Here is a 14,634-nt window from a genome sequence, read left to right on the forward strand (position 1 = left end):
CCTCCTCGCTGTCCCCCCGACAAACCTCTGCACTGTTCCCTGCTCTTCTTCCTCCTTCTATTCTACCTTTTCATCCGCCTCGAGCCGTAGAGGAGGATCCATTACTTGTTGTCTGCAGGGGGGCAGCTGTTTTCAATATTCTGTACCCCTGTCCAGAGCTGCACTGTGCCCCAAGCACTGCCCACGTACATGTCCTCGTTTTCCTAGTCTGTCCTGCTCGTGCTTCCCCAAACTCCACAATGTTCTGCCCAATTCTCCCCCTAATCCCTCTGGATCATGACTGCAGGAGAGCAGCACCTTATGGTGAGGCGAGTGCGCAGGTTCTGACCCGACTTGATAATGTCTTTGTTCTCCTTCAGTGACTCTTCAGATGAGTGCGATGGATAAAGAGGAGTGAGCCTCACACGCGCTCACCCAGTTGCACAAACCTGTGAGAGCTGACCGTCACAGGAACCCTCATCTGGTCACGGACGCAGGTAAACACAGAGCTTTTACCAGAGGTCAAAGTTTCTCTTGAGGCCTCAGCAGGACTTTGGTGGAGCTGATTTGGACGCATAAAGGACTGAATGAGATGGAAAATCAGTGCCATGAACTCTCTTCCACCTAGCCTCCAGCAGTATCCGCCACACTTGTGGGGATTTGTTAACAACTCTCTCTCAGCCTGACAAATGTTAAGCAGACTCGTAATCATTGCTGCATTTTGGACGAGGTCAAAGAAGGCTGAAAAACTGAAGACACAGCTCCTCCTGGGGTCTTTCTGTAGCACTACTGATGTTCCCGCTGTACCGTCCTGCACTAAAACAACAACGAACGGACAATCTGGTCTGGGAGAGGAGATGCCCTGTAAACAGTCTGACCAGGAGGACTCTTTTTAAATAGAAATCACCTGTTGTACGCTTTCTGCCAAATGCTCTCTGTCCAAACACACACACACACACACACACACACACACACACACACTATTCAAGTAGAGCTACTGAATGTCAGTAAAACTGCCAACCACAACATCTTCACCACTTCTTCCACTTTAGTGAACTCGCTGGTATTTTCCTAAGCCAAGCACTCGCACTGAGCCACGCCACAAACACCGAGTGACAAAGTTTACATACGAATCACCTCCGGAGGTCAGGCTGTAACTGTGTGTGTGTGTGTGTGGAGGAGCCATCCAGGCCCCGGGATGACAGTCAGCTCTACGTGGAGGTGTGTGTGCTCAAAACTTAACACTGCATTCAAAAGCTCCATTCACTTTCCGTAGAATTTAGCTAAACTTGTTCCATCACCAAAACGCAACCTGTGCTTTTGATGCTTTTTAAGTCGTTTTACACACAAGTGTTACAGTTTCAGAGCCAAGCTTTACCCACAATGCTCCACTCTTCTTTGACGGACGTGAACCCATCACATGCAAATGCCACACTTTAAAGAATACATAGAAAAATACATACAGGATCCACTCCGTTCATCTCATGTCAACATGTTGCCTTACTTGAATCGTTCTTAATAATCTCAGATCATTGTACAGAGCCACTTGTGTCACGCTTTAGACATTAACACACGGGCCGATACACTCTCTAACAACCACTCAAACCCTGCTCCAGTGTTTTCCTTCCCCATAGTGCAGGTCTATGATCAGATACCCCCTTTATCAGTTCTTGAACATGAGTCTGTTGCACTGCGGTCATAGCTGTATCCTGATTTTTCCTCTCCAAATTGCACGTGCAGAGTTTAATCACATCAGATTACAAACTACATTAAGTATGATGCTGAAGCTTTGATTATGTTTTCCTTTTTTGCTAGATTTTATTTCTTATTCCATGAAGGTGAGAGAAAATGACACACATTACAGCTCAAAGACAAGATCTCTTATATCTCTACATCCCAGATATAAATTGGATAAACTAAATCAAGCTTTGCCACAGATTGCGCTGAATGAATTAACTGTGAAAGAAAGCGAAGCTCACCTTTTGGGTCCAACCGTGCTTCCTGGAGAAATAGAGCAGTCTTTGTTTACTCGTGTTTTATAATAGCTGCATCCCAACTTTAACATAATGCTCTTTATTCCTTTAAAGCTATAATTATTCTCATTGTTATACCTATGATAGTACAGGTCAGACAAACCCCTTGTGCTTGCTTAATGTCTTATAAACAGGAGAGCGCTGGCTGTCTCGTATTTTACTTGAACTTGAAGAGTGTTTCTGAATGAGAGAGTGATGGGAGAGGATCAAAACCAGGGCCAAATGAAACAAAGGTCATGAATGAGGGTAGTTTTTTTTTGCTTTGACGTTTTTTTATACACCCTGACTCTTAAAACTGGCATTCCTGTATCAGATGTGGCGATCAGGCCTCTGACATTTGTCCTCTTCCCTGCAATTGAATTTATTACTGTTAGTATTATTATTATTTTATTATGTTGCCTTTAATGCTACAGAGCAGGATGTATTGCTACAAGCTGTGGCATGTAGCCTTGTTTGCTTTCTTGCCCCACCCTCCCCCCTGCCCCCCCATTTGCTGCTGTTTGTAAAATGTCACCTCGTGTTTTCATAAAGATTATGGAGCACGGCTGACATTGCTCCTTCATGTGTCATAAGTTGCAGAAACAGAAAATGTGAAGCTATCTCGCTAGACTGAAGCGAAAAAGAATCTGGCAGGATATCAAGCACATGATGTACAATTTTCTGTGTGTGTAATTAAAATTGGAACCATTGTTGTTATTATTATTATTATTACTGCGAGGAGTTTGAGGAGTTTGTTTTACAGCCAAAGCATGTAACATGTTGCTTTAAGCCTTCTGAACGGGCTACACAAGACTTGACTGTACGATGTCTACATTTCCACAGTGGCCTGTTATTGAAATATTAAAAAAAGTACTAATAAAGTTATGATTTGTAGCCTGATTCCCTCTGTACAGATGTCATGACTATATTAAAATATATATAAATACATTAGAGTGTATATATATTTAACACACTTGAGTTCTAACAAGTCACGTGGATGCTTGGGGCATAAATGTACAAAGTGCTGAGCGTGTAATGTACTTATATTTCATTTTTTAATGGTTTACTTTTGTTGCGTTACGACAACTGTATAGTGATGTATTAAACTTTGCAAGCAGAACCGTAGTAAGATTCTGGCTTATATTTATTTGGATCCATGTTAGCTGTTCTATTGCCTGCAGAGAAGCCTGGTGGTTTCCGCTATTTCGGAATACTTCATACTTAAATGATCTTTCTTTAATAAAATACTCACCCAGTGTTAGCATGAATTTATGAATTTATTGGTAGGAATACACAGTGAATTAATGCAAGGTAACAGGTTGAGTTAGTGATTCAAAAGTATTACTTTAAGAAATCACACGAGAACACTAAAACCACCAATAATTTTAAGACCTAAGGATGCACTATTTTGCTTTTGTGGGTTTTCCCTTTCCTGTTTGTTCTATAAGTTTTTGTGCATGTAAATGGTCTGCAAAGGCTAAAATCACAAAGTTACCTCCAGAGGTAGTTTATCTCCATTCAACCTTTTTCCTTCTCCTTTGATCGTCCTTAGCAGCAGTGTGTAATCGAGTATTATTAGATGGCCTAGTTGAATACTCGATTCTGATTGGTCAATTTGGACATTTCAGCGGTTAATAGTACAGACTGCTGTTAAGCGCTATCATGACCGTTGCTCATGAGGATCGACACAGAGAAAGGTAAAGATGTTAAAAGATGGACCGCTGGACGTCAGACGAATCAACAGAAGCAGACAGACCGGAAGTAAACACTAATGGGAACCCGTAGTGTTTATGAAACTGAACCGATGTGATCAGTCAAAGAAAACATAGATTAGAAGTGGCTCCATTTTAAATGAAATTGTCGTCGCAGTTCCAGCCGTTGGTGCGCCGTGGAACGGAGTTTTATTTTCTGAGCGGAAGAAATACAATCATTTTCAAGACAATTAATACTGGGAGTAAAGACGTTAGTTTAGTAGGTGGCCGTGTAATAAGCGGGATAATGTACTTAACCTCTTAAATGTCCGAATCATGTATCCAACTAAGCCGTGTATTAAATAGTAATGTCACTAAATGCGTATTCATCCACAGCTGAAAGTAGTCCCCAAATATACAGTAGGCATTTTTTCTCATGTTTGAGCCACAAAGTGCACAGTACTTCGGTAAACTGTTCAAAAAACAAATCGGAGACGGTTCATTTTTCCAATCAGAAACACTCCTGCAGAATGTTTGATTTTATAATAGAAAAAAATACAGACATTTGTCAAATGGAAAAATAGATCTCTCAAGAATAAAGAATCAATCATTTCAATCTTCAGTGTGCCAGAAAAAAATAAAAAGGAGTTCCTCCCTTCACCATAAACATCTAAAGACAACAGTTAATACGCAGCAGGCAAAGACTATAAGAGCAAATCATCAGTCAGACGGAATGAGTTAATATTTCTCTCTTTTACAAACTGAACATCAGGTCCTTCATCATCTGAAACTTTATCCGTCTGATTCAACTCGTTTATATGTTCTGACCTACAGGGAGAAACTGGATTCAGGCTGTCGCTCCAATTTCTTCCTCGTGAGGAAAAGGTGTCACCAAAGTAGTAACAGTTTTTAAGTCAATATTTGCCAAAATTACACTTTTTACAGATATGTGTGCAAATGTTTTACTCGAAACTTTTCCAATCAGATTTTCTTTTTATGATGATTAGAAATTGAGTGGATTTCCTAAAGGATGCACCACCAAGTTCAGACCAGCAGGAGGCAGCACATCAAGGCACGGCAGACAGATGAGAGGAACACTGCATCACAAGACACTTTGCATAGAAAATAACAAATGTATGGGGTCAGTAGCACTCTGTGGTAAAAAAATAAAAATAACATCATATATTTGTTTATTACATCTGTGGATCCCAACCAAAATGGGAAAAAATATTATGTTTCCCACACAAAGTTGTTCAACCCAATTATTTCTTATTAATAAGGATTATTTATTATTTATTTAGGATAATGTTACATCTTAAGGCCTCTCTTTTCTCTCTTTGGTTGAACCTACACTTCCTTCATTGTGGGGGGTCACGTGTAAATAAAAGTTTGTGATGGATCAACACTAACTCCACTTTAAACAGTCATTAACCAGACCTTATTTTCCCATAAAATGACAGCAAAAGCAAAGTGGGAAAGCGGGTCTTCAAGTACGGTTTCCATCGCATGTGCTTCTAGCTCGTCGGCTGAATTCTTTCACGAGTAAACATAATTTAGACAGAATAACTCAAAATGGACGTCCATGTCCCATAAAGGCTTCAAAGCGGTGTTGGCACCAAAGTAACGTTGTGCAAAATCATATAAAATAATAATCATTTTAAATAAAACATTTTTGGTCTTTAACGAGTCAATTCTTTACAGTGTCAAACATACATGTGGCATGCGGATAAAAAAAACATATGATGTATAACTGAAATAACAAGCTGTGGTCAGAAGGTGTTTATGTTGATATCCCTCCTCCCCTTACCTCCTAATTCACAGTGCCTGTCACTGCTCCTCTCTTTCTCTGAGTCAGGACACTTTGCTAATGCTCCCAAATGATTGGTTGTGGTGAGGAGGAAGAATTACGGCGCCGTGTCAGGAACACAACTCGTCTGCCTCATGCAGCATTTAACAAGTCGATATCTCCCCCTCTCCTCTCCTCTATTCCCTCTCCATTTTCTTGCAACACTCACCATAATGCTGTTTTCACCAGCTTCCCCCCTCCCTGTTTAAGGCCACTCAGAGTTAATTTCACTTTGATTTAAACTGATTTTCTTTGTGTTCACGTCAGATTTTTGTCAAATTAATGATCCAAACCTCTGAAGAGATTTGGATCACATTTAAAAACACATTTTAAAATCTGACTTTGCTGCCTGGGTAGGCCGAAGTCTCAGGCATTGTTTCCTCTATGTGACTTACAATGGTAAGGACACCTTGGTGATGCTCGTGAATAAATCTACCGTACGGACAGCCTATGGATGGAGGATGCAGCGTAGGAGCACACAGAGGCACTATAACATCAATCACCTGCCCAGGAGATTACAAATCAGCTCCAGGAGGTCATTTCTCTCTGAGTCCTCAGTGTAATGTACTTTCTTTGTAGCCCAACTTCAACTCAAGTTACTGCCAGTCAAGTGATAGGAAGCCAGTTATTCACATGAACGGGATAAATCAGCACCAAACATAACAAACAGGCGAATTAAAGAGTCAGTTCAAGCCTCTTCTTTGTACCGATGAGTTAGATAACGTTGCGGATAACAGTGGACGCGTCCTACATTGCTTTGCTCCCGTACCTGGATATTTCTGGATGAAAAACGCTCAAGAGCTCAAACGTTTTTTTATCCAGTGATTAATCTGGCCAGCCCCCTGTGCACCTCGGCCTGCAGCGGCCCGTACTCCACCACCTCTCCATCCACCGTTATCACCCCTTTGGGGGAAGACGGCTCCAGCCTGAAGGCCCGCACCTTGGCGTGCACCATATGTTGACAGTTGGAGGCCAGATGTGTCCCCTTCTCCATAGCCAGGAAGAGCTTCAGCAGCGCGGCACGGGATATCCCCCCCGTTACGTAGAAAAGGTGGATGAAGCCGTCGTCCGGGGTGGAGTCCGGCGCTGCCAGGAGGTCCTCGGCCAGGTTGGACTGGTGCATGGCCAGAACCAGGACAAAATCTTCCTCCTTTACCACCACCCAGTCGCCGGGCAGCGGCTGGTCCAGGGGCAGCAGCAGGGAGTCAGGGGGGCCGGTGGGGGCTTTGGTGGCGCTGCGAGAAGGCGTGCTCTCGGCCCTCCTCACCTTCAGGGAGTTGTTGGAGTGGCAGGAGTTGTGGAAGGAGTTCTGGCAGGGCGGGTCTCTGGACAGGGGGGCCTGGTGGTTGCAGTGCGGCAGGGGGGGGTTCTCCTCCCTGTTGTCCTTGGCGGCCGGCAGGTAGGCCAGCCTGCCCTTGTAGACGCGTAGAGACGCCAGACGCACCAGCGTGCCGACGGTGAAGCGAGCGGCGCCGGCGTGGCGGTACTTCTCGCTCTCGATGTCCACGTCCGCCACGAAGCCCCAGGCCAGCGAGAGGAAGGAGAAGAGGCGGGGGCTGGAGGAGAGGTGGATGGAGACGAGGTCCATGCGGGTGACGAGGCGCTGACACAGCAGGAAACCACAGCTGAGCAGGAGCTCCTCGCTGAACACCGGGGGGGCTCTGCAGGAGAGGGGGAGAGAGTTAGTCACTGCAGGAAGAGCTGGAAACATCTCAGCGCTTTCAGTCACATCTGAACTACAAGGACCGGAAGTTTTGAAATGATTTATATACATATCTTTATATTTTACAGGCGGGGTTAATAAACAATGTAAGAAAAAGTGGTATTGGTCATCATACTTTCCCTAAACTATGGTTACATCCTAAAATAAGTGATTTTGTCCTTTGAAAGCCCAAATCCCATTTAATGCACAATGGTTTATTACAAAGGAAGCAGATTCACACATTATAAGTGCTTTTGGTAAATAAACTATGGCTTGACGTATCATTTCAGCCCTGCAGCAGACCTCTGGAGCAGTCAGTAAGAATCGAGCTGCAAAAATAAAATGCAGACAAAACAATAACAACGGGAAAGTGCACTTAGTATTTTTGGAAGTGGGTCGAGGCTTGTGTGTGTTTTGGCAAGTGAGCTATAACCGGAGTGGAGTAACTGTGACCTTGCTGTGGTGTTTTAAAAACACTGAGGCAAGAGGAGGTAGATGGGGAGGGAGAGGGGTGAGTCGAGGGGTGAAGGGTGGTTCAATAAAACAGGAGGCTCGGGGACAAATACTGGAGGTGGGACAGAATCAGCTGATGGGCCTTCAGACAAGACGGGCCCGTCAGACAACAAAGAACAGCCCCATCTGGGAGAGCGGAGGCATAAGTGGAAGGTCAGGATAACACGCACGCACGCACACACACAGATTGCCTGCTGTTACCACCCACAGCCAATCACAGTGATGTTAGAGGTCTCAGAGGAATGCTCTGCAGATATCTCCATATTCATCTTCTTGAGTTTACTCAGATTATATAAATAGTCTCATCTACATTTTTGCAGCTCTGATCATCGTGGTGTAAAAAAGACAAGAAACAACCGGATTTACAAACTGCCCGCTGCAACAGAGTGTACATTTACTCATATACTGTATAAAAGTGAGAGGTTAAGGTCCATGATCTCTACAAAACTGCTCAGTAAGGGTCATTTATAACAGGGGGGGACCGACAGAGATGACATAAGGTAACGGAAAATGTCGCTACATTGCAAAATGACACCTGTCTCCCTTTAAATAATGGACAGACTGTGACTTTTACATTTTCTTATACATACAATTATTTTATTTTGACATCGTTTGAATCATTTCTCAATTTGGTATCAATGAAGTATATCTGATCTAATCTTAAGTAGTATGCGGGGCAAACAAATGGAAATGTGTTATACTTGAAATACTTGGGTGTCACTCTTTATAAACCTCTTGATTTCAGAGAGCATATTAAAATGTATACATATGAAAATCCATTACTGTTAAAGCAGTCATTTCTCTATTCTTCGTGTGTGTGTGTGTGTGTGTGTGTGTGTGTGTGTGTGTGTGTGTGTGTGTGTGTGTGTGTGTGTGTGTGTGTGTGTGTGTGTGTGTGTGTGTGTGTGTGTGTGTGTGTGTGTGTGTGTGTGTGTGTGTGTGTTGGGAGAAAGTATTTTGTGCTACTTTTGTGTCATCTTCTACTTTTTAATAATCAATCTCCCTCCCTGTCCCAGGTAATACATCTCTCCTTGTTTTAGAAGGTCCTTTGTGCATTGTCTCTGTACAATATATTTCACATCCTGCCTGCGTATTCGGAGCTGTTGATGCAGTATCTGTGAGCCACCAGAGGAGGGAGACTCTGCCTCACATGGAGGCGTCACACCTTCAGAGATGGTGGTCAGCGTTGGGATGATGTTCCAGCTCGTGCTCTTTATGTTTGTGTAGGAACACATTAAACCCTCACTCAGCGAACCTGTTCTCCGCATTGCATAATACCAGATAGGTTCTAGCTGTCACTCGTTTGATCCGCGCAGCCTCAGTGAACCCTTCATTCAGCGGGGAATAATAAGCAGATACTCTCTGGACAGGGTCGCAGCAGGATGGCCTGCAGCCGGCAGAGAGAGAGAGGGAGAGAGTTTCTGGATGCGCCGGGAGTGAGAGGAGAGAAAACAATACAGAGTCTGCTGGTCCCTTCCTCTCATTGTTGCTGTCGCTCCGGCGTGAGGACCATTGTTTGATGAGAAGCTGATGGCGGCTGAAGGGATGAATGAATGTGGCTTTTTTGGGGGAAGACAGACCCCTCAATGTAAGGGTTACTGTAACTTTATTTCATTTACCCTTTACCTCGCCAGACATCCCAGTGAGAATAAAAAAAACTGCAGCACAAAGGATTACATAAAGGTCACCGGACGCTGAGCTAAAACCCCCAAATACACTGAGATACAAAATGACAGATGACTAAATAAATAAAAAAGTAAAAGGGCACGATAAAGCCCAAAGTGACCTACACGCAGCTTAAAAACAAAGTGCCCCGGAGCGCTTTGTGAGGTTTTTAGATTCCCCACGCAGCACCAGGTGACTTCAGAGGAGAAAGGGCAGGGCATTAAAAACAGACTAAAGAAAACAGGACTATTTATTTAGCCAGAACTAAAGGAAGATAGAGGGATGTTAAACACGACTGTTGAACCTCTTTGCTTCAGTTTTGTCTTGAGCCAAATGCATACAAACATTACAAAACCATGAGGAGAGGATGATTTTCAGACACAGCAGGAGTGTCTCCACCTGATCTGTCGCCGTTATTGCTCTTTGGTTTGCTCCTCCTCTCTTTTGTGTCCTTCAACTTCTCCTCTTTGTTCTTTGTTCTGGCTGATTAAACTCCAGACAATCCCTCAAATGAGCAAATCATTAATAATGAATGCATGAGATGAGTGCATTTGAAAAGCACCAGAAGGCAGGCCCGTGTGTGTGTGTGTGTCTCTGAGGCTCGGTGATACAAAGGTTACCATATCCATATTTTAAAAATGAAGTATTAGATCTTCACATAGTAGTTATGTTTGGAGGTATCTGCTGTGGTAGCGGTTTTTGCTGCTATTACACGGTGTTCAAGTATACATCAGTTACGATATGGTCCAGCAGTCTTTAAAGAAAAATAACCTCAAATATATATATTTTTTAATCCAAGTTCGACTGGAGTGGAAGAAGACACAGTCAGCCGACACTAAAGATCGAACTAAACATCCTGTGTAGAATTAACAGAAGTCTTTTCTTGTAAATGATCCGGTGTTTTCAGTAACGATGCTTTGGAAATTAGTTTATAAGCTTAAGTGGAAGTGGAACTTATAAGTGGAAAACGTATCCCAACGTGGCATTCCAGGTTTGCAGTCTTTTGAACTACAGGAAAAATACCTGTTATTTTCTTCCCTACGGATACTGTGCACCATCTGCACTACAGCAGAGGCTCCACTGAGTGTACGGACTTGAGGCGGATTATGGCAAAATGGACCGAACGACTTCTATTGACAGCTGCATTAGTTTCCTGTTTCCGGTCCACAGGTAGCTCTGCCTGATGGGGGATTGGCTGCTTTATTTATGGAGCCTTGATCACGTTGTTTGCTCAGAAACTAAAATCTGATTTGAACTGGATCTGTCTTCCTGCTGTAAGAACATACTATGCTAACCCAAAAATAAGTGGGCACCGCACCTGGGATGACTCGGCACAAATATGTAAGGTTGGACTGGTCTCTGTGGAGCTCTGAGTGAAGGTTAGAAATAATAGAGTTGCTATAAAATGGCACAAAAAGGACAGCAGCTACTCATTAATTCATTTCAATTGTCATGATTAATTTATGACTATTCAACCTATAAAATATCACGCGTCACTTAACCAGCAGTCCTTAATAAAAATATATTAAGATTTACATTTTAGGACAAAAATCACATCATTTTATAAGCTGGTTTGGAATTTTTTTCTTCAATCATCAATCTATTTCAGGTTTAATGTTCGGTCATTAAAGTTCTGCTACAGCTTATTATGTGTTGCTTCATCCAGCCGGAGAAGAGCTGTGTGTGCAGCCGGGAGAGAAACAATATCATAACAACACAAATGTATCTCTAAAGCTCAGGGCGGATAAACCTTTAGGTTTTATTAAGTATACATCATGTGGCTCACCCAGAGTAGTGATTTATGGATGCAGCCAAGGCGTTGCCCGACCCCCCAGGAAGGATCCCCAGCGGCGTCCTGATGGCCTCCTCCCAGTCTGGTCTCTCCAGCAGACCGTTTATCACCTGACCGATACAAGAATCACAGCTTTTATCAGCAGACAGAAATCAGGTCACCCAGTCAGTGTGTTCTAGCACTCACAGGGCTGTGCATCAGAACTCAGTCAAAGTGAGTCCTGATAACTTGTGTTTATACACATTTAGACTGTATATATGTAGCCTTTTTCCATAAAACTGAGCCCCAGTACTTTGACTGCCAGCTCTAACCACTGAGCTGTACTATATAAATACCACAAACCCCTTTGTTCAGCTCTGATATGAAGAACTAACCCATACTAGTATTCAAAAATATCAACAACAAAAAGCTGGAGACCTGCTTTGAAGGGAATGTGCAATGCTAATTTGAGCCCGGGTTCAAAGTAGGGTAACTTTTTCTGAATGCGGCGTGCAAGGTAGTTCAAACGCTGTTCCTTGGTAGTTCCAGGTCTAACAGGAACTCACTGTCATAATGACACACAAAACCAGCACTGCGGTTGTGACTGGTATGTAGTTCAGTAATGCTTTTCTATTTGGAAGCATTTTAGAATTGATACGTCTTTCAGGCACCTTGCAAAGCAGGAAATGAAAATGGAACCAAAAGACAGTAGATGGGAGCATGCAGGGAAACAGAGGACATGTAGCACCACAGTGAGAAGGCTGATCTGGACAGGTGGGTTTTGAGGACGGACTTGAATGTGGCGAATGTGTGAGACTGTCGGATGTGTTGGAGGAAGGAGTTCCAGAGTCTGGGTACTGCTGAGTGTCCTACAGTACTGTGCATGTGGACATGATTTAGTGAACATGCGTCCTTCTTTACCTCAAACAGAAGTCCGTCCCCCGACATGATGACTACAGCGTCCCACTGCGACAGGTCGGCGTCCTTCACCAGCTCTCGGGCGTGGTTCTGCCGCTCTGCAAACACACACAGACAAACACACACACATGGATATGTAGTTATGTCTTCCTGTGTAAGAGATCTAGGATTGAACAGAGAAACTCTTCCTCTGCCTCCACAGAGAGGTCAGAGGTCACAGTGACTAACGGAGGTGTGAGAGATATTCGGTGTCGAAGCACTCGAGGACATTTCCACGGGTGTTGGCTATCAGCACCTCGAGTTACACATGACACTAATACGTTTGTCTTATCTCATCAGGACATTTGCGTCAGGATCTCAGCCAACAGAAGAGCGCTGCTGGTCTTTTTTCTTCTCCTCTGAATTAAGGCTTCACCGGGGGAGGGAAAGCTGATATATGGTCTTAAATGAAGCGTGTATCGCACTGCCAATTAGGTAGTAACAACTAAATTACCCAGGAGCACTCTTTCAAATGACTCTGAATGATCTGATGAAGTGGGGCCCTGGTGACAGCTTCCTCTCAGGGTGGACTTTTATAGAGCTAACTATTAAAATGTCTTTAACATGAATATCTCGGCATCATGGCTTTTACTGTTACGCTTCAGTGAAGGTCTGTCATTTCCTACAAGTTTCTGGAATTAACTCTGTAATTTAGAACTAATTATAAAGAGAGTTTTTAATTAGTATACTTTTAATGAATTATTTCCAATTAATTGCTTGCATAACCCAGAGAGTCTTTATCTACTCAGTTGATGGCACGTCAGCTAAACCTTATCAAAGAAAGACATTAAAGACATTCATTTAACAGATTTGAGGAATAAAGTGCACAATAATAAAGAAATATTATGTTCTTTCAAAACCTTCCAAGGAGATTACAGATCCGTATAACAAAGTTTTATCAAATCTAATGTAGTGAAACTTTTAAAAGATGTTTCACTCTGTTTTTCTATCTTTTGACTGCGTTTAGGAGGTGGTGAAACCTCTTGTCTCTGGTTCGATTTACTAACTATCTAAAAATTCCACATAATCCCACCTGAACTGTAGGACAGAACAGCGCATCCAAGCAGGCTTCATCAGACCTCAACGACGACATGACTGTTTTATTATGAACACAATTACTTTCTCCCTTTGAAAGTTTAACTGTCACTTATTTAAACATCTTGATTTTCTTGCATTCAAGACATATGATCATCACGTTTTCTCAGGGGTCTGTTTAGTGTCAGTGGAGGGATGCAGGTCTGTCTCTCTACAGGTGAGAGGGCAGGAGGAGAGCTGTGAGCTGTGAAAGACGAGTCAGTGAAGCGCAGCGGAGCGTCACACAACTTCAGTCACAACTCTGTCTCTCACCAGCTGAGGCTCAGAAACACCCCAAGTCTTTCCTTCTGTCCTCCAGTCTTTCAAAGCATTTTTAACCTATTTTCTTTCACTTTTAGAAAACAGCCATCATTCATATCTTTGATGGAATATTAAGATGATTCATATGCATACACAGTGTTTGGTCAAAAGTTATGGACAAACAGAATGGTTCATTTCTCTAGAGCTGCAGAGCTAATATCAAAGCCTCTATAAAGATAAGAAAAATGAAAATGAATAAGATGAATGTGTATTTATGTTACTGGTATATGAAACATGTGCGCTAAATAAAATAACACTGTAATCCCTGCCCCCTCCACTTCTATTTTTTCTATATTCTTATTTGACTGCATTGCTGTTTCTCTTTGTTTGTCTTGTAAAATATATGATTCGAAAGTAATTGGTTAATGTTGTAAAGCTGATTGTGATAGTGGTAAAGATCAGCAGCGCCTGTAAAAGCGACACTTTCTGTAAGGAGAGCAGAATGTATGAATTTTAGACAAACATTTCTAAGTTGTCTAGATATTTCTGCTGCTGATATTTTGGTTGACATAACTGAGCAAGACCATCATGTTTTCAGACATGGATTTTGTTTCAGTTTTGAGCAACACAATCTTTTGGAGAGACAGGTTCCTGATGGACAGCTGGACTCATAGAACAGAAAGACGGCAGGGGTCTGATCTGTGCAGTCGGGTGTCATAATCACTGCAGGCAACAAAGGTGTTTCAGCTATAACCAATTATCCAGACAATAATATACTGTAGAACTATCCGGAGGAAGCTGTTAACAGCAGTACTAATCAATATGTAGTTTGGTATTGGCTAAATTAAATGAGACAGCTACAATCACTGAACTGCCCCTAGATGGAAAAAAAATAACAAAACTATTAGCAATAGCAACAATATAAACAGTATAATAACAAACATCTACTTATCTTATCTAGACAATATTTCATTTTACATTCTGATCTTATTTTATTTACATGTATATTGACTTCTGCAGTTACTTGGACACTTACAACATTCCCTGAATTATTTAGCTTATTGTATTTATTCCTTCTCCTGACATGTATATAGTTTACTTCATGTGAGTGCTTGCACATTGATCTGCAACATAATCGACACTCTTTTATTCTAATCTATTCT

The 14,634-nt window shown here is 42.5% G+C and overlaps 2 protein-coding genes across 2 annotated transcripts in view; one reads left to right on the forward strand and one right to left on the reverse strand.

The window, feature by feature from the left end:
• ube2o (ubiquitin-conjugating enzyme E2O) overlaps positions 1–2,876 on the forward strand; it is a 30,152-nt gene extending 27,276 nt beyond the window's left edge. Inside the window, exon 24 of the mRNA XM_063883334.1 lies at positions 360–2,876. Within this exon, the coding sequence (XP_063739404.1) occupies positions 360–387 (28 nt within the window). The 3' untranslated portion in view covers positions 388–2,876. The remainder of the gene's footprint in view (positions 1–359) is intronic.
• Positions 2,877–4,180: 1,304 nt separating this feature from the next.
• Positions 4,181–14,634, reverse strand: part of LOC134865178 (sphingosine kinase 1-like) — a 31,877-nt gene continuing 21,423 nt past the window's right edge. Inside the window, exons 3-5 of the mRNA XM_063884631.1 lie at positions 12,101–12,195; positions 11,195–11,310; positions 4,181–7,189 (exon numbers count right to left, since the gene is read on the reverse strand). Of these exons, the coding sequence (XP_063740701.1) occupies positions 6,343–7,189; positions 11,195–11,310; positions 12,101–12,195 (1,058 nt within the window). The 3' untranslated portion in view covers positions 4,181–6,342. The remainder of the gene's footprint in view (positions 7,190–11,194; positions 11,311–12,100; positions 12,196–14,634) is intronic.

Source organism: Eleginops maclovinus, chromosome 5 (genome assembly GCF_036324505.1).
Source record: "Eleginops maclovinus isolate JMC-PN-2008 ecotype Puerto Natales chromosome 5, JC_Emac_rtc_rv5, whole genome shotgun sequence".
Classification (NCBI taxonomy): Eukaryota; Metazoa; Chordata; class Actinopteri; order Perciformes; family Eleginopidae; genus Eleginops; species Eleginops maclovinus.